Source organism: Emys orbicularis, chromosome 3 (genome assembly GCF_028017835.1).
Source record: "Emys orbicularis isolate rEmyOrb1 chromosome 3, rEmyOrb1.hap1, whole genome shotgun sequence".
In the NCBI taxonomy this organism is placed as follows: Eukaryota; Metazoa; Chordata; order Testudines; family Emydidae; genus Emys; species Emys orbicularis.
The window spans coordinates 216,156,646-216,177,179 of record NC_088685.1 but is presented as its reverse complement, the minus strand read 5'-3'; the positions used below and the strand labels follow the sequence as shown (position 1 = coordinate 216,177,179).

Here is a 20,534-nt window from a genome sequence, read left to right as displayed (position 1 = left end):
TATTCAAAGAATAAATCAGGCACTTACAGGTTTGCAGAGATGCCTGTAAATGTCCGACTAAGTGCTGATCAGCTCCCATTCTCATGCTCCACCCCTGCTGCTTTCAACAACCCCATGAATAAGGTTGGTCAGGCTAAACCCTGCAAGGGAAGCCAGTGGGCCACGACAGCAAGATATTCACCAACCCCCTATGCCATTAGAAATCTAACTCCCAAGCAGCCATGTTGCTCCTACATTTGCTGCTGTTCAACACTCCACAATCTACCAGCACTGAAATGCCACTTCAGATACCCCTAACCTCACCGAGACAGGGGAGTCCCCACATTGGGTCTGATACAAAAGTAAACAGCTTGTGCACTCAGCCACCATGAACTTATCTTAGTAACTAGTACTACTCGCTTTCCAAGAGCGGAAGAGTTCAGACTCATGCTGACTTCCTTTCCTTGCACAAGCCAGCAAGGAACTTATAGGAATGTTGCAACTGGAATAAACATGACTGGGAGGTTTGCGTGTTATGTTTTCGATGGGCTTAAGTATATTTGATGTCTATTGCCATTTCATAACACTGCATCCAACTGTAAAAACACCTCTTTGGACCCAGTTTAGTGCCAGTTCCCATCTTAGACTTCAAGTGATCCGAGGAAGAGTTTATGGTAAAATTTTAATTGAAAAAAGTAGGTAGAATGGAAGTGAACACATTATTTACACACATCCTAATTTGCAGATTATATCAAGAAAATGACAATGTTCCTCTAAGGGACTTCACCAATTTCACGGTTAAATAAAAATACCACATAAGACTCGGACTCCTTGTAAAGTCAAGTCTAAAATGGAGCTCTCCCCTTCTACTGGTCTTCAGCATGTCTTGCTTCTTTAAATAAGATCAGCAACTGAATTAAGAGAGAGAACATAAGTTAAGCCTTTGCTGAACATGCTAAAAATTGCAGCACAGAGTAACAGCAGTACTACAGCTAATGCACACAACTGCTTCAGCCTCTTCACGGAAATACAAACACCTCTCAATCCACCAGGATTTGAGTTTACAAATGGCCAAAAACTTCAGTACAATAAAACTGAGTATTTTAAATTTCCCTATTTGATTCTGTTGAAATAATATTTTCCATGGTGATACATGGCTAGGTTAGGAGGCAGCTGCCATTCTGCCCAGCTGAGCTAGGAGTCATATTTGGATGCACCCTACACTCACCATTCATGGGCATCTCATCAATCTGGGTAGAGTAGTACTGTTCAATATCACGCAGGATACGGATGTCATCATTCTTTACAAAGTTGATGGCAACACCTTTTCGGCCATACCGACCTGATCTACCAATTCTGTTGAAGGAAAGGATCCAGGATTAGTTGACTGGGTAGTCATAGTTGAATCAGACTTAATAAAAGTAGCCATTCCTGTACCTGTGTATATACAGTTCTCTGTTGTTGGGCAAGTCGTAGTTAATGATCAGGGACACCTGAGGAACATCCAAGCCCCTGGCCCAAACATCTGTAGAAATAAGCACACGGCTGCCAAGAGAGAAGAGCAGAATTATTGCACTCCAATCCCACTGGAAGGATGTTGTGAAATGAGCTAGGGAGACATTAACAACCATCTTCCTGCAGTGCACTGACAGGCCAAGTGTCACTTATTAACTAGTTTCCTAACGCTGCTAAGAAAATTTTCAAACAGCTACAGTCAAACTCCAATTTTATGAACACGAATCTTATGACTAACCAGTTATACAAATAATTTTCCTGACAAAATAAACATTGCATAACCAACGTGATGTTGACGAAGAATAAGTTGACATCCCTTTATACTAAATGCCTTCAATGCACCGCCAATGGATTTCTTGTCCTTCAAAGCACTGCAAAGCCATACAGTGCACCTGCCGCAACTTCCACACTGGAGATACAACAACGGAGGTATTCAATGTTATAAACTCCTCGATCCCCTATTACTTCACCAAATGGGTTCTAATGTAATCACATTGTTCACGCCATCCCCTTGGGGACGAGACAGCTGGTGAGAAGCTCATTTTGATATTTAGCCGATGGAATGAGTCACTTCACCTTCTGCTGCTTCAGCAGGAGGCGTCTTCAACAGGGGGACCCAGCTATCTGCTTCCTCCAGGGAGAATGCCACAGAATACTCAAGAAACTAGAGCTTTTAGGGAGCTGAAAACCTCCAGTACAAAGTATCACATTCAACAGCAGCTGCCTGGTATGGCCCAGTCAGAGGCAACTCCTTCCACATGATGAGAAATGAAGCTCAATCTCTGCAGCTTTCTCCAGCTCCCAGATACTCTTACTAAATACCATGGGCTCATTCTACTTCTAACACCACGGTTCTCCAGCCAGCCTACGCAGAGGTCCCCCCACCCTGAGGTGCTATGGAAGGGCAGTCCAGTGATCTCAGTGAGTCTCAGAACTCTAATATTTTCATCTTATAGCTTATTCTAGAATCACCAGAAATGAGGATGAAAAGGTGAAGGGGGCTTTCAGGGCAGAGATACAGAGGGATAGATATTGAAGGCATAGTTCAGCCACCCTCCCATAGGACATTGGGGAATCCTGGTCTCATGCTGTAACACCACGCACAGAAGAGTATTAAGACACTTGCCTTGCCCCCGATCTGAACTCTTTCATGATGGATTCTCTCTCCTTCTGTGGCATATCACCATGCATTGATGACACCGTGAAGTTGGCTTCTCTCATCTTCTCTGTTAGCCAGTCTACCTGCGCACACACACACACACACACACACACACAGAGGTAGCCAGGGTTAGTACTATCATGCTGTTTGTTCCTGAAACAACAGTTTGCTAGTCATGCTTGACGAAGCACCCTCTTCTGTGCTTATTCATGAAAGCTCCATATGTTAGAGGGAGCCACAAGACATCTCCACGGCTGCTTCTGAAGATTAGACTTTCAGGAGGAAAAAGCAGTCAGCATCCTGCCTACAGAACATCAAGCATTTCCATTATTTATGGAGCATGGACCCAATGCAAGGTTCAGTGGATTCTGTCCTAGCAACAGTGGATCACTGCATTTGAATTAACACCTGCAAGACTCACTACTAGCTAATAAGCAACAGCCAGGACTAACTCCATATGGGGACAGCTGGGCCCCTTCAATATACTTGCCTGGGCAGTAAAACCATCCAGGGAGAGAGAGCTGTTCCAAGAGCAAGCTCCACTATTCCTAAACATCCGTGAGTGACAACTCCAGCTGTCCCTAGACGTCAGGGAGGGGCATCCAGACCTAGCAGTGGCCTTGCCTGTTTGATGGGAAAAGCTGTATTCTTCTCTCGCCCACCCCTGGTAGGGAGTCAGTGAATTTCCTCCTGGGGTGCAGTTTTGTTTCTATAGTCCCAAGGGGACTTTGGACCTCTACTTGCTAGTCAATTTTATTGTTCTAAAAGGGCAACTCCACCTTTGATTGCACTTCTCTTAGTGGACAAGATGGTGATAGGACAGCACATAACTGGTTACTGACTAGCTCAATTTCAACCTAACCAACAAGAAACCCTGTGCCAGATTAGCATGTCTCAAACAGGCACCCAGTACCGTTTGGTTCTAGTTCTATAAGCTACTAGCTAAACAGTCTCAAATCAGGGCACAAAATCTCTCTTCCAATTGGCTCCACTGCCCATTACATGCTGCTTTAGTCCATATCAAGTCAGGGTTCATGTTGGTTAGTTAAAAGACTGGCTAGGCAGTTCAACAGCAACATGATTTACAATTCCCTGGGCTGCTGCAGGTAAATTTGACAACACTTCCCAGGCCAGGTTGGAGGGGAGGGGTGGTGGGGAGGACAATGCTCCTCCTCTCTTTTCAGCAGCTTCACTGGCCAGGGCTCATCCCACCCAACACGCCTGAGCCAGGAGGCTCGATCAGTGTCACCAAGGCCAGCAGGTGTGGGAGGTGAGAGATTGTAAGTCCAGAAGAGACCACTGTGATCATCTAGTCTGACCTGCATCGCACAGGCCACACACCATCCCCACAATAATTCCTGTTTGGACTAGAGCCAATCTTAAAAAACATCCAGTCTTGATTTAAAAAATGGCTAGTGGTGGAAAATCCTCCAGATCCCTCAGCAGATTCTCCCTAGTTCTACTAGGAACAACCTGAAAGAAGTTGTTAGAAGAGGGATCCTAACATCTGAGTGGAATTTTCTTTGGCATATCCACTCAAGGCTTTTGTTATTAAAAGCCAATCGCCATGAGCAGGAGGCTGCAATTTAAAGCAAGAGAAACTACTGAGATTAGCAGTTCCCAGGGCTAACAGTTGGCCTCTAGTCTTCAGTCTCACATTATTAGATACTAATAGGCAGGGGGAACAACACAGCTACCATTATAGACATAAACATGAACACTTATTTGTTGCTGCTATACCTTCCTCTTGGTGTTACAGAAGATGACAGCCTGCGTGATAGTGAGTGTGTCGTACAGATCGCACAGCGTATCAAACTTCCATTCTTCCCTTTCCACGGCCACAAAAAACTGTTTGATTCCTTCCAGAGTCAATTCATCACTGCACACAGAAAAGAGCCATCGAGTCTTTTAATAGACAGACACTTCAGGGCAGTCGGTAAGCCAATACATTTCAGCCCGCCAGCCACACTGAACAGAGTTCATACTATTGTCACATACACTGTGAACTGCTATTTTATTTATACAAGGTCCTACATGCACATGGTGCTTTACAAAGCAGACAGAGAGGGAGACCCTGCCTGGAAGCTCCATTAAGGCTCTGAATGCAAGCTGTTCCATGTGAAAGGGGTGTGTGCATGTACTGAACCTCAGTGGAGGGCTGCATGAGTCTGCATGTGCTGACCAATTTGTGGGATTGGGGCCTAAATCAACAGGAAGCAGTGATGCAGGGGAGATTTATGTGGAGTGATGCGCACAACCTCAGGGTTATGCGGATTTGGGGAATGGTTCATGTACCGTTAGTGATTCAGAAGTGTCCTCGGGGAAGCGTGCATTGAGGATGGACGTAAAGGTGACCCGCATGACAAAACTGAGCTTGTGTCCTGCGTGCACTACACACAGAGGACCCAAAAGGTGAGGGTTTCAATGCTGCTGCTTTTGAAATTAGGAGCTCTGTCAGAAAGACTGGAAATCTAATGCGATCGTGACATCACAGGAGAGATGGCTAAGCACGGGGAAGACCCATTACTTAGCCTGCTTAGAACTCTGGTTTTGTTGCCACCTATAGAACTCCAATGTAGAATGAGTATTTGGGACAAGAGAGGGTCTGTTAAAGATCCAAACACCCTATCCCCTTTGGTTATGATGTGAAAGCTGAGACATATCAGACCCCCCCCACTCCCTCAAAAGTCTTCCAGCAAAACCCAGGAAGCCCAGATTGAGCTTTCCAGGTATTTCCAAGGTGCAACACTTTTTTAGACCTACCTCACACATTGTAAAATGTGAGAAGAGGCATCAAAATATCTTGTGGGTCACCTTTATAGGAGCAAGAGGTGGCAGGGCAGGGGTGAAGAAGGGATCTCTAGGAGGAGGGCACTGCATGGGAGAAGGCCATGAAGAATCAGAAGGGGTTTGGGGAGCAGAGGAGGAGCTGCCAGCCAGGCCGGAGGGAAGCTGCAGAGTGCTATGAAGGGGAGATGTTTGCTGCAGAGGGCAGCTGTTGGAAAATGAACAAAACTATCCCAAGTTTTAGGACAGAAGGTTTGCAAGCTGCTTGGCAAACAGCAACTAACTAGAAGAAACATCTGAATGGGCGTTGCACTTTAAACCAAGTTTACAGCCTTAACCAATCCCTTTCTAGTCCAACAACGAAGGATTTTGAAGCAATCACATTCAAAAGCCATCACTTACAGAGGAAGACTAATTCCAGAGACTGATGAGAGCCCAACTTCTGGTGGAACTCGAGAGCTGCTTTTCTCGTGGGAACATCACTCACCGTTTAACCAAGATGCGGATTGGGTCAGTCATGAATTTATTGGTCATCTCCAGGATTTCGTGAGGCAAGGTAGCACTGATCAGAACCACCTGAGTAGCTGGGGGCAGGTATCTGTACACATCATAAATCTGTTCTTTAAAACCTGCCAAAGCAAACCAAATAGCACAGCAGTGTTAATGTTTGCATTTTCTTTTAACACTTTTCTTACACTGACTCTGGAATTCAAAATTAAGGTTACACTTAAAGACAAACATTAGGAAGTAGTGAATTCACAGCTAAAGTCACCCAAACAACTTCAACTCTATCTTATCCCTCACACTCCAAAACCAGTGTACCCCACAGAAAATGGAGAGAGTTTGAGGCTTTGCTGAGGACTAGTTCCAGGGGTGTGCGTTCTTCCTAAGGGCTGGTCTACAGTGGGGGGGGAGGGGGAAATCAATCTAAGATACGCAACTTCAACTACGTGAATAGCGTAGCTGAAGTTGAAGTATCTTAGATCAAATTACCACAGGTCCTCATGGCGTGGGATCGACGGCCGCGGCTCCCCCGTCGACTGCGCTACCGCTTCTCGCTCTGGTGGAGTTCCGGAGTCGACAGGGAGCACGTTCGGGGATCGATTTATCACATCTAGACGAGACGCGATAAATCGATCCCCGATACAGCGATTACTACCCGCCGATCTGGCGGGTAGTGAAGACGTACCCTAAGGGATCTCTCCCTGTATCAGATTAGGTGTAGCAAATACAGCCCTAGGTTCTAACCAGCTACATTACATGCCCTTTGGCAACAGCATTCCCAGTGCTGTGCACGCTAGAGCATGAGGCGGAGGGAGGAGGAAGGAGTGCAAAGGGTATTTCGTACCTTTATTGAGCATCTCATCAGCTTCATCCAAAACCAACATTTTGATGGCACGAGTCCTTAAACTTCGACGACGAATCATATCTGCAAGGTTCCAGTTCAGTATCATGAAAGTTTCCAGCGACACAGATACTTGCAACACTCCCTAACTGCCACTATCAGACAGTTCTACTTATCTATGCATTCCGCTGGGGCATTGATTCTCTCCATATCATGACCCCATATTCATTTAGCAACCTGGGAAGGCCAGGGTGCTTGCAGCCCTGACACCACTTTGTGAGCCCCAGAAATCACATACGGTATACTTTCATTTATCCAAATAGCATGAGGGACACAGATTTTATTTGTATCAGAGGGGTAGCCGTGTTAGTCTGAATCTGTAAAAAGCAACAGAGGGTCCTGTGGCACCTTTAAGACTAACAGAAGTATTGGGAGCATAAGCTTTCGTGGGTAAGAACCTCACTTCTTCAGATGCATCTGAAGAAGTGAGGTTCTTACCCACGAAAGCTTATGCTCCCAATACTTCTGTTAGTCTTAAAGGTGCCACAGGACCCTCTGTAGATTTTATTTGGAGAGTTGGGAGTTCAGATAATCGAAAGGACAGCCTCTCACCCCAGACCTCCCAGTGCTCTCCCTTGCAGACTAAACAGATGGACAGGGTACAGACTTCACTGCTGTCGCTACACATGCGCGGTAACAGCAGGGCAGCAGACTCCCTAGCAGCTGGGCTCCTCCGGTGGTTGCTTGGTTTGGTGTGCACCCCAGCGCTGGCTCCTGCACGCTGCCCAAGGAGCAGTGTGGAGGCTGTGCCAATGAGGGAGCGGGGCACTTCGGTGAGGCATCTGCCAGGGCCAGAGCTATGGCATCGACCAGGTGGGAAAAGCAACTCTGCAGAAGAGCTGCAAGATGGTGGGGGTGGGGATGTGCGTATAGGCAGTTGGGCCTGGGGTTTCACTGGAGGGCTGCATGCCAGCAGGAGGCAGAGTGGCTAACTGGGGGGGTCGTATGCAGGCAGGTGTGTTGGGTACAAGGACAAGGAAGGGATTTGGATAATGTGGAAATCTGGATAACAGGGTTTTGAATAAACAGGAGTATATTGTACTCGGGGGGTTGGCTCCTCACATGCCAGTTAAGGGACCAAAGACTGGGTGAAAAATTCAGAATTCCAAGCCCCAGGACACAACTTGCTCTCTGAGGCAAGCAAGACAGGACAGGTGAGTTGCAGCCCATTTGCACAGCACCAGGGTGACAGCAGGCTACGGGAGACTTCCGCTGGAAAGAGAGCTGTGCGCATCCTTTGGAAACTGCTGCACAAGAAACCAACCACATGGATCCAGCTTTCGTTTCTAGATTGCCTATTTCTGGTCCGGAGGAGTGGATGGCTCAGAATAGTCCCTGGTCCTGTGATGTGGAAGCCTTTCACCATTACCATGTGGGTCAATCCAGCCCAGTGAGTAGTTACCAACTAATTCCCATTTTGTGGTTTATGAAGACTGGCTCCATGTTAGAATCATAGGGTTAGAAGGGACCACCAGGGTCATCTAGTCTAACCCCCTGCCAAGATGCACGATTTGTTGTGTCTAAACCATCCAGGACAGATGGCTACCCAGCCTCCTTTTGAAAACCTCCAGTGAAGGAGCTTCCACAACCTCCCTAGGCATCTGTTCCAGTCCTACTCTTCTTACAGTTCGGAAGTGTTTCCTGAGATTTAATCTAAATCTGCAGTGCTGAAGTTTGAACCCATTGCTGTTTGTCCTGCCCTCTGTGGCAAGAGAGAACAGCTTTTCTTCATCTTTTTTATGGCAGCCTTTCAAGTACACTACCACGTCCCCCTTAATCTCCTCTTTTCCAAACTAAACATACCGATACGGTATAAATACAACCAGAACCGACACTTGTTGCCAGGCTCAAAGTCTCCAAGGACTGAACAGGAGGGATATTCAGCCCAGGAGGTGTAAGTCAGCACTGAGGTACATTGGCAGGGCAGTGTGAGAAGCCAGCACCGCTGCTCGCCATGCCATGCCATGCCTGCACTGTTAGAGGAACTGAGTCTCCAATTTTGTCATCCAGGCACCTTTCAGGAGCCATAAAAATTGAAGTTATTTTAGAGAAACCAGAAAACAAAGCTGCATTGGCACGCTGGGCTAGCCAAGAAAGGAGTATTAGTAGCTAGTTTCGAGTGGAAATATATTGCTGAGAACTTTTTACAAACCACAAAAAAGATTCAGATTGTTTTTTAATTGACTAGATTAAAAACAAACAGTTGAGTAGCTTCAACTCCTACACCTCCCCTGAGTCTCATACCAATTTCTGGGCATGTGCAATAACATTTTCCTAGTAAATTATTCTCTTCCTTGTTGCTGTGCAAATACCACACAAACAAGGGAAACCGATTAGTCAGGGGAAGTGAAATTGACTATACATGATAAACTGAAAAAACAACAAAATGATTTCTCTCTCCAAGTCTTTCAGCTGGATTGATCTTAGAAGTGACTGTTAATAGTTGGTAAAAAAGTTAGTGTGTTTAGGTTTACGGTGTCCCTTTAAATGGAGTCTTCATACCACTTCACATTCGCAGGAGCAGAACAATCCCTTAAGCATGAAGTACACACCATTTATCCTGAACTATTATGTGTATCTTGGGTATTAAGCCAGATATGGCATAGCTAGCCAGTGACCTCCTTACCAAACACACGGCCTGGTGTGCCAGCAACAACGTGCTGTCCGTAATCCAATTTCCGGATATCTTCACCAACATTTGTGCCTCCAATACAGGCATGACACTGCACATTCATGTAGTCACCAAGAGCAAGAAGGCCCTGTGTCAAGTCAGCACAGAAGAAACATTTAGATAGTTTACAATAGCGCCACGTAAACTATTTGCAATGAGATTCCTAGACAGGTCCCTCCCTGTTTGCAGCACCCCACTATTTACAGGCAGATTTTTCCAACCACACCCCTTTCTGCCCCCTGCTCCAGACTGTGGTGCTAGTCCTGCGCTCCCTCTGTAAAACAGGAGTTTGAAAGGGAGGACTGCTGTCATGGCTTTAGGCATCTTTGGAGACACTTTGTACGCAGAAATAGCAGCACAGACAAACCTCCCGCACTGATAAGGGAGTTTCAGGACCATGGGCAGGAACGAGTTGGTAGGTCAAATCACAAGTGTCAGAAAATTTGCAGCTAAATTTAAACAGAGGAATTACAATCTGTATAAACAAGGCAACACTTTCTGATTATGGCATTTGTAGCTATGTACGAGTTTCTCAGTCACAGGATTCAAACTGTGGGATTTTTTGAAGTTCCAAGATAGAGAAAATGCTATGGTGCCACATTCCAAAAATGCAGGATAAAAAGCTACAGAATCAAGGCAAAGGTTTCAACACACTCCACTGGACATCTTCTAAGCCCGCAATCTCCCACCCAGACTGGACAGAAAAGATGAATAAATTCAGCTTCACAACACTTCCAAGAGATCTGCACACATCACAGCTGTGTTTATAGAAGGCTCACTGCAATGCCAAAAAGTTAATTGTTGCAACACGTGAGCATGATAAGAGGAACAACAACACTGAACCGTCAGAGATTCTAACATTACGAGCGCCAACTGTACCTCAGCAACCAACAAAATATGTGCTTTTGGGCTAACCAGGAGTTATTCCTGTGGAGTATCAGTAAGCCAGTAGTATTATCAATTTGTTACTATACCTAATCCAGTATTGGATACAGTAACAAGTATATGTACCACCACTTAATTTTCTATGGAGGAAAATAATCACTGCAAATCCACAAAATGCTAAAAATTCACCAACTGTTCTAGTAATACTGGGCACTTACCAACATCCGTAAAACATTGGTAAGAGTTTACAGGCACAAAGAATGTGCTCAAAAGTTTGGCCGCTTCAAATGCTCTTACCTTTTGAATCTGTACTGCCAACTCCCTAGTTGGTGCTAAGATCAATGCCTGGGTTTCACGGACCTGAATGAAACAGACAAATTGAACAAGTCCAATATCACCCAAACATAACAGGGGCAGTGGGTCCCGAAGGACTTGGAAATGACAAGACACCAAGAAGGATTCAGCATAAATTTTAGCACAAAATGCATAAGGGTCAATCAACTCATCTGGGAAGTTGCTCCTGCTCAAACCCACGCACATGAGAATACCTCCCTCTGTAAGTCACATTCAACAATATCATCCAGCAGTACGTTTCACTCCACTGGCTTGTTTTTCACTATGCTAGCTACAACCAGACACTAAGTCCTACTTTCTGAAAACTAATTATAAATGTATTTGTTCTTTGCTTGCACATGAATATGATGGTGTGTCCTCCCCACACCTGCCCTGAAAGGCAGGCCAGAGGGGCCAATTAACCTATTGGGGTTGCAAGCTGGGGGGAATTAAGAGAGAAGCCTTAATAAGAAGCAGCTCACCTGTGCAGGAACCAGCAGGGCCTATATAAGCCAGAAAGCTGACAGAGAGGACTGCTGGGAAAGGCTGCAGTCACTCCCTAGGAAGAGGAAGGAGTGTTTGCAAGCTCTGGCGATGGGTAGTTCACAGTTGCTCCCTGCAGGGAGGGAGTTGGGAGGCTGGCAAACCCAGAGAGGGAAAGCCAGGAAGGTAGGAAAAGGCTCAAGGGGGGGAAGCGGCAAGTGGGGGAGGTCTAGGTTGGATATTAGGAAACACTATTTCTCTAGGAGGGTGGTGAAGCACTGGAATGCGTTATCTAGGGAGGTGGTGGAATCTCCTTCCTTGGAGGTTTTTAAGGCCCGGCTTGACAAAGCCCTGGCTGGGATGATTTAGTTGGGGATTGGTCCTGCTTTGAGCAGGGGGTTGGACTAGATACCTCCTGAGGTCTCTTCCAACCCTGATATTCTATGATTCTATGAATAGACTTGGTTGCTGATGAGAGGGCCAGCCTGGGTTCCCTTACCAGCTGCTGAGGAAGTGGCACTGGCTGGCCAGTGAGTGGGAAGACTGCCTGAGCCCATTTGTCAAGAGAGACTTTGCTACCCCAGAAGGGGGAAACAAAGATAGTGACCTGGCCGAAGGGCTGAGTTGCAGAGAGGAGGCTGTGGTTCCTGGTGCAAGAGGACAATGGGAGAGGCGCAGCACCTGGCAGAGCTAATCCCCAAGATAACCTGGAGGAGGCACCACTAGCGGTGAGTGGGCTTCCCATGAAAGATGGAAACAATTTCTCAGATAATTTCTCAGGTATAATTGTACTAGTCAAAAATCAGAGATGACGATTTACATCTCTTCCACTGGGAACACTGAACATTTTAAGGAAACATCCCTGAGAATTAAGTTTCGCATTTGGAAAATGTGAATTTATTTTAAAGTGACTAGACCGCAGGGAGCTGCAAGAGGAAGAATCGGACTCAAGTGAAGCCCGACTGTAAATGGACTATTGGTCTCTTTACAACTGCTTGAGAGTTTACTTCAGGATTTACAGAACGTAGATGTGAGCATTTGGGGAGCACGGGGCTGATAAAAATCAGCTTTATCATGATGAAATTTCTGCATTTTTCCCTTAGAGAACTGTGGCCTATGGAGGTTCTTTAAGTCCCATGAGTGGACCCAATGAACTCATGGGTTAATTGCATGGGAAAGGTGAAAAGAAAATGGCCATGTCTGTCTTCCAGTGACACCTATTACAATATAGGAATACAGCCAAGTAGAGCTCAAGAGTTAAAAATTCCTGCAGAAGTGGATTTTAGGCAAAATCTGACGAAATTAAATTATTTGACAAATTCCATTGCCTATGGTTAGAAGATTTCAGTTTAAAGCTTCACTCACCCAGTTGTAGTCTTAACAATAAATGCATACAAATTATTAAATCTTTCTATTTCAAAAGTTTCATTTTAAAATTGTAAAATGTAGTATATTTAAGTGCTGAAAGTTACCTGAATATCCAAACACTGTAGAACAGAGATGCAAAATGTTGCTGTTTTGCCTGTTCCAGATTGTGACCTGGAAAGAGAAAGCATTTAAGAACCTATTTCTGAAGAACACACACAACTAATTTTAACATTCCCCAAAACAAAAGCTAATTTTTCTGCTAATCCTTTAATATTCAACATTACAATTAACAGACAATGTTAATTTTCAACAATGCATCTTACACAATTTTAGCTAACATGGTTGTCATTTGCATAATTAAAAACCATCATTTGACACTAGTAAATCCCCAGCTCTGGAACCCCCAGTCTCTAAACTAAGGGACTATTATTAGCCTGATGATGACGACTGGGGAATGATTTTGCTTCTTTGCAAAACAGGTCATAAAGGGGCAGGGAGAGGGGTTGGTAAAGGTGTTTTCTGCTTGTATTTTACCATAGATCTCTCCAAGAATATCAAATCTGCCTCTCTGGCTTTGCGAGAAGACTTTCCTGAGAGTCTTAGAGCATGTTTATGGGAGCTCACATTTCAACTGAGGGCATATCTACATGCACCGCTCTGCAGCGGTGCAGCTGTACCGCTGCAGCGTGTTTGGTGAAGACTCTACGTCGACGGGAGAGACCTCTCGAATTGCCTAATAAATCCACCTCCATGAACAGCAGAAGCTATATTGGTGGGAAAAGCTCTCTCACCGATGTCGCGCTGGGCACACGACTGCTTATGCCGGTTTAACTGTCGCTCAGGGGGTGGCTTATTCACCCCCCTGAGCGACGTAAGTTATGCCGACATAGACTGTAGCATAGACATAGCCTAAAGGTATAGTGCTAGATCTTTATCTAACCCCTGTATTCAAAATGTTAGTCATTGAAGTTAAACAGGTGTTAACCCAGGACTAAAAATCTCTCTACACTGCTCCACTTCCACCCTCTACACTTGCAATATCGCCATTTCCCTAGTTTTAGCTATCCCAGGCACTAGTTATGAGACATCAGAGAAATTTCCCACCATTGGTTAATGGTTCAGGTCCATTGGCATTAGCAATGCTGAGAACCTGCCACTGTGTTAACACATTGATTCAGCCTGCTCTGAACAGGGTTATGACAGTGGTTATTAAATACTGGCAGCCAATCCCAGGGCTCCTAGTGTTGCTTGCTTGCCTTCAGTGGTTCTTCCATGGAGTAACAGTGGAAGATTTTCAGATACTTTCCTAGTGTAGACAGGGCTAAGTCTTTTAGGGCAGAAAAATCCCAAGTTTCTAAATGAAAAAACAAGCAGATTTTGTAAAACCCTTTAATACTCTCTACTTACAAAGCAGCAAACATCAGGCACAAGCCCAATTTTTTCTCCTTTTGTAGTGTCAACTTTAAGCCGCTAGATAGACATGGCTGACAATAGGGGTCTACCAGAAGGCCCAGCTAGACTATCACTCAAGTACAGCTGAACACAGCTTGGGAGCTTGTCTACATGAGGTCAAACCACACAACACTTATTAAAGAATTGTAGCATGCTTTTTGTAATAGGTGTAGCAAATAGCATAACCTTCTCTGCATGAGCTCCTAAGCTGTTGTCAACCCTGGTTAGGGACAGCCTAGATAGGCTCTCTGGCTGACCCTCATTGTCAATTGTGGATCACTTCCATAGCTTTGACAGGACCCTACTGTAGGGAAGAACCTGAGTCTCGAGATTGGTTATGAGATAGCATCGTGACAGTCAATATGGGCTAGCACTGGCAAATTAGGTGAAACCAAGGTTTCATCTACCAAAAACACTGCATCAGATTTTAAAAACAGTAAACTTGTTTGAAGTTTTAGCAAAGTTCCTCAGTGTAGACAAGTGTACACAATTTCCCATGGTAGACAGGGCTAGATATGTTACCTACACCCAATCCTGCAAACTTTTGCATACACACTTAAATGAATGCATAAACATTTACCAGATCTGTGGATTAATATATTCTCCATTAGACTACTCAAGTTTCAGCAGTGTGAATAAAAATTTAAAAATCTATTTAAAAAATTTTTAATTGTTTTTTAAATTAAGATTTAAAAAACCTTTACAATAAAATCTGAATTTAATATAAAATGTTAAGGCCTAAGCTTCCTATAATCTTTTAAAATATTTAAATAAAAAAAATGCTGAATCCAGGAGCCTCTCGCAAAGACTGAGCTAAAGACCGCTCTTCTATATAAAGAGAGACTAGGAGGAGAGGGAAATAACACCTGAGGTCAAGCTTTATAAATATGGCACAATATATCCTGTACTAAGGGCTTATTTTATTAATAAAAATAGATGTTCTATGCTGTTGATATTAAATTCAAGTTACCATCCTAATGCAGCCTGACATAAACCATGAGCAAAATGTTAATTATGTAGATTACACACTGAAAATGTATAATCTTAAATTATTCTATCTAAAGACAGTGTAAAAAAAAAAGTACAGGTAGTTTATTATGCACTCACATTAATATCTGAAAAAAAAAGTTGTCTTCAGAAAACCACACAGTCAAAAAGTAAGGGCTAGATCCTGAAAATGGATTAGTGCAGATACAAGTACACCAGGGCAGATCCACTGGCAGAATCTAACCCTCATTTTCCCCAACACGTGTTTTTTCAACAAACGTCAGCAGTCAATGTATGGACAAGTACACAAGGCTATAGCACATGCATCTCCTACACTGCTTTCCTTTTAACAGAATGGTAATAAAATTAGAAGCAGTGAACTATTATGGGGGGGAGGGGGAACATTTCATCTGTGATCACATCTAGACTAATGTTATTTCTGAACTCTGCTTGTGTATAGGTTTGGTTTTTTTTAAGGTTGTAGATGGTGAATTTTCTTTCATGCAATCACAGCCAACAAGAAGTTGTTGGTGATATCTCACTCTTGAAACCGTGACTGTTTAAGGTTTGTTTAATACTATTTTAAAAAACTAAGAGGACCATGGAAAGATGAGCTAAGTTGCTAACAATTTTTTTAAAAATAAAGTGTCTCCATTCTCTTCCTTCAGTTTAGAATTTCACTTACTGTGCAATCACATCTCTTCCTTTAATAATCTGCTTGATCGCTCTCTGTTGAATAGCTGATGGTTTCTCAAAGCCTAGAATGTTGTTTTAAACAGAAAGACCTTTTAAAATTTCTTCCCATGTACATATCGAAGTAGTGTTGTCAATATTTCATAAATCAAAGCACTGAGCGAAGTGTCAGGAGGAGATTTTCAAAGGCACAAAGGAGAGTGGGCGATGCACAAAGTGGCTGTTTAAAGGGGCGATGTTAAACCGATGTAACTCTGTAGACACCTATCAGGCTAGTTTGCCCCTGTGACCGCAGCAGGCTGACCCCCTGCCGTGCTGGCACGGCCATAAACCCCTTCCCCCCCCCCCCCCCCCCAGTGTGCCCGGGCTTAGCTCCAGCCGCTTTTACGGGTTTAAGTTACACGGGGGCAACTTCCGCGTCGAGCTCCGAGAGGCGCCTGCGAGCCTCGCACCCGCTCCGCGCTAGGCCCCATTTTGTGCGATGGCTCCGCGCAGAGCGGGAGCGCGGCCAGAGCCGGGAAACGGCTCCACAGAGCCCCCCCCCAGCAGAGACCAGCGAGGGCGGGCCAGGCCGCGGGGCCTCGTGGGAGCGCCTCGCCCGGCCCGGCCCGGCCCGTCCCTCAGCCCCCCGGCCCGGCCCGGCCCCGCACCGTAGGCGTAGATGCCGCGCAGCAGGTCCTCGCGCAGCCCCATGGTGTCGAAGGTGGGGGTCACGTCCACCTCCTCGCTGGTCTCGAACTCCACCTTAGTCATGTCCTCCTCCTTCAGCAGCCGCTTGCGGGCCGAGCCCGCCGCGCCTGCCGCGCCCGACATGGCCGCTCCGGCTCCGGGACTCGGGCCACGCCGCCACACGATCGCCGCGCTCCGCACTGCGCCTGCGCTGCGTGCCGCCGCGTGAGGTCAGCGCGCGGGACGTGCTCCCCTGTCACGTGGGGGAGGGGGAGCATGAGCCTCGCTGCGGAACTGGCTCTTCTCCCACCCCCGCCCCTGGGGCTAGCTCCTCCCCTCCGGGGCTGCCCTGCCCTTACGCCACGGGCTGGCTCCTCCCCCACTCTGCTGCTAGGGCTGCCCCTCCTCTCCCCTATGGGGCTAGCGCCTCCCCGACTCTGCTGCTAAGGCTGCCCCCTGGGGCTGGCTCCTCCCCTCCGGGGCTGCTAGGGCTACCCCTCACCTTCCCCATGGGGCTGGCTCCTCCCCCCCAGGCTGCCCTCGCTCCCATAGGGCTGCCCTGGCTCCTTCCCCCACTCTGCTGCTAGGGCTGCCCCCCCCCCCCGTCTACCCCATGGGGCTGGCTCTTTCCCCTGCTCTGAGGCTAAGGCTTCCCTGTTGCAGATGTGCAGTGCAGGCCCCTGTGCATTCCTGTGCAACTCCCCGCTCACAGCATGCAGGCCCATAACTAGGCTCTCGGAGCTCCTACGGTTGCCTCAGGCATGTGGCCTGGGTGCAAGGAACCCCTGACCTCCCTCTCTCACTGCTGCACCTGTGGGGGGCTCTGGAGCTGGCACAGCAGCAGGCACTGCTGTACAGTGCCTGCTGTGGGGTGCAGCCTGCTATTTCTAACTGTACTGCTTGTCATGGAGCTGCTCTAAGCCAATGGGCTCTCCCATCAGCTTAATAACTCCTGTCTCTGCGAGAGGTGGTAGTGAGGAGAAGCTCTCCCGCTGACGTAGTGCTGTCTACACCAGTGCCTACACCCCTGAGTGACAAGTTATACTGAGGTAACCTGTAGTGCAGACAAGGTCTTTCTCTTTTTCCCGATAGGTGACACATCTACTGCATGCCATCTGCACAATAGATACAGTTATACAGTCAGAGCTGATTTGCTCCGAATTTATGGGACATCCAGTCATGGATAAAGAGAGGCTCAGATAATTGGAAGAATTACTAGGGCCTTGATCTTGCAAATACTAATCAGTATTTGAACTCAGTAGGAATAACTTATGCATGGACTGATTTACCAGCCTAAATATTTGCAGGCTCGGAGTTTTAGTGATTCACAGAAAAAACACAACCATACCTAGCATCTCTGTAGTCAAAGGACTGCTCAGATCCTATCTGGGTGGGTGGATAGGAATGATCATCACCCCATTGTACTGATATGAACATAAGAACGGCCATACTGGGTCAGACCAGTGGTCCATCTAGCCCAGTATCCTGGCTTCCCGTGGTTGCCAACTCTTCAGGATTGTCCGGGAGTCCCAGGAATTAAAGATGAATCCTCAATTAAAGATTATGTCATGTAATGAAACCTCCAGGAATACATCCAACCAAAATTGGCAATCCTAGGCCAATGCTAGATACTTCAGAGGGAATGAACAGAACAGGGCAATTATCAAGTGATCCATCCTCTGTCATCCAGTCCCAGCATCTGGCAGTCAGAGGCTTACACTCAGAGCATGGAGTTCCATCCCTGACTATCTTGGCTAATAGCCATCAGTACAACTATCCTCCAGGAACTTATCTAACTTATTTTTTTGAATCCAGTTATAGTTCTGGCCTTCACAACATGCCCTGGCAATGAGTTTCGCACATTGTGCATTGTGCAAAGAAATATTTCCTTATGTTTGTTTTAACGGGAACCTGGAACAGAAAAGTGAAGGCCACGTAGTAATTCAGTGGCAAGCTCCAAGATAAAGGCCTGCTCTACACTACAATAAGGGCTTGTCTACACTTTAAATGCTACAGCAGCACAGCTGCAGCCCCCCAGTGTAGACACTCAGCTCTGATCTACACTAAGGGTACGTCTACACTACCCGCTGGATCGGCGGGTAGCAATCGATCTATCGGGGATCGATTAATCACATGTAGTGTAGACACGATAAATCGATCCTCGATCGCTCTCCCGTCGACTGCTGAATTCCAGCTCGGCGAGAGGCAGAAGCAAAGTCGACGGGGGAGCCGCGGCGCGCCGTGAGGACGCGAAGTAAGTAATTTTAATTCGATCTAAGATACATCGACTTCAGCTACGCTATTCTTCAGATACGCATATCTTAGATCGATTCCTCTCCTCCCCACCCCCCAGTGTAGACCAGGACTTAGTTGACAGAAGACTCTCCTGTTGGCATAGGTAATCCACTGCCCCAAGAGGCAGTAGCTAGGTTGATGGATTTTTTGTGCTGATAGTTTTCTTGATGTGCTGAGATATTGCATCCATTTCTTATTCATCATAGCAAAATATCACACTGAATATCACTGCTACTACTATATAACTCATCTTAAATTGGTATCCTCCCAGAGGATACTCAGGTGTGTGGATTTGTCTACACTACAAAATTAAGTCGACCTAACTTACATTGGTATACAGCCGCCACTGTAATTACATCGCTTGTGCGCATCTACACTTTGCTCTTTGTGTCAGCAGTGTGTGTCCTCCCCAGGAACTCTTGTATCGATTGTACTGTCATTGTGGGACAGCTCCTGAAAGCCATTAACAGTCATTGACATGAGCAATGCAGTGTCTGGACTGACACTGCATTGACCAAATCCATCGACCTTGACCGCTTGTGTAGGTGGAGTTGTTAAGTTGGGGTAGTGGGGCAGTTACGTCAGGGGGAGCAAAATTTAAGGTCAGGTTTACACTTCCACTTACTTCGGTATAACTTACGTCGCTCAGGGGTGTGAATAAGCTGCCCCGAGTGAGGTAAGTTACACGACCTAAGTGCTGGTATGGATAGTGCTATGTCGGTGGGAGAGCTTCTCCTGCCGACACAGCTACTGCCTGTCCGGGATGTGGATTTATTATGTCGACGGGCACGCTCGCTCTCCTGGCAGCATAGAGCGTCTTCACCAGAGGCACAGATGCAGCACTTCTCGTGTAGACTAGCCCTAGGTGTAAACACTTCTGGAGCCGGCAGGAGGCATAAGCAGACTAAGCAACTGCTCAGGGCCCCCTGCAGCTCACCCCCCCTTAAGTATGGGGGGGTATTCCTACATAGGGCCCCCAAGGGGCTGGCACCCCCATTAATTATTAGTGTAGCCAGGGGGGGATATTACTGCTCAGGGCCCCCAGCAGCTCATGTCCCCCCATTAATTATTAGTGTAGCTGGGGGGGGGGGATATTACTGCTCAGGGCCCCCAGCAGCTCACACCCCCCCACCACTAATTATTAGTGTAGCTGGGGGGGGGGATATTACTGCTCAAGGCCCCCAGCAGCTCACGCCCTCCCATTATTAATGTAGCTGGGGGGAGGGATATTCCTGCTCAGGGCCCCCAGCAGTTCATGCCCCCCCATTAATTATTAGTGTAGCTGGGGGGGGGGATATTCCTGCTCAGGGCCCCCAGCAGCTCATGACCCCCATTAATTATTAGTGTAGCTGGGGGGGATATTACTGCTCAGGGCCCCCAGCAGCTCACACCCCCCCACCATTAATTATTAGTGTAGCTGGGGGGGGGATATTACTGCTCAGGGCCCCCAGCAGCTCATGACCCCCATTAATTATTAGTGTAGCTGGGGGGGGGATATTACTGCTCAGGGCCCCCAGCAGCTCACGCCCCCTCCATTAATTATTAGTGTAGCTGGGGGGGGGGATATTCCTTTCAGGGCCCCCCAGGGGCCGGCACCGCCACGTCCCGGCTGTGGACAGGCGCTGCCTTGCGAGGCCCTCGCCCCGCAGCGCGGCTCCGGCAGGGCCCAGCTCCCGCCCGGCTGTGCTGGCAGCGGGGCCCGGCCGCGGCGCCGGGCAGAACAAAGGCCGGGCCGGCTGCGCCGCTCTCCCGCCCTCAGGCAGCGCGGGGCCCACGCAGGCCTCCCGGGCGCCCCTTTCCTGCCGCCGCCGGGAGCGGGACCCGCGGGCTCGGGCCGGGGCCGGAGGCGGAGC

The 20,534-nt window shown here is 47.1% G+C and overlaps 1 protein-coding gene across 1 annotated transcript; it reads right to left on the bottom strand.

The window, feature by feature from the left end:
* Positions 1–635: 635 nt before the first annotated feature.
* On the bottom strand, positions 636–16,546 carry EIF4A3 (eukaryotic translation initiation factor 4A3). The gene is made up of 12 exons (XM_065400295.1): positions 16,368–16,546; positions 15,710–15,782; positions 12,690–12,756; positions 10,699–10,761; positions 9,472–9,604; positions 6,789–6,869; positions 5,928–6,069; positions 4,394–4,532; positions 2,621–2,736; positions 1,417–1,524; positions 1,208–1,335; positions 636–890 (listed from the first exon to the last, which is right to left on the bottom strand). The coding sequence occupies exons 1-12, from the start codon at positions 16,528–16,530 to the stop codon at positions 874–876; spliced, it is 1,230 nt and encodes a 409-aa protein (XP_065256367.1). The 5' UTR covers positions 16,531–16,546; the 3' UTR covers positions 636–873.
* Between the last annotated feature and the right edge of the window lie 3,988 nt (positions 16,547–20,534).

Coding starts and splice junctions, on each gene's coding strand:
- EIF4A3 (XM_065400295.1), bottom strand. CDS start 16,530: ATGTCGGGCGCGGCAGGCGCGGCGGGCTCGGCCCGCAAGCGGCTGCTG. Junction 9,605..10,698: donor TGGCAGTACAGATTCAAAAG/GTAAGAGCATTT, acceptor GACTTGACACAG/GGCCTTCTTGCTCTTGGTGA. Junction 2,737..4,393: donor TCTGTAACACCAAGAGGAAG/GTATAGCAGCAA, acceptor GTGTGTGCGCAG/GTAGACTGGCTAACAGAGAA.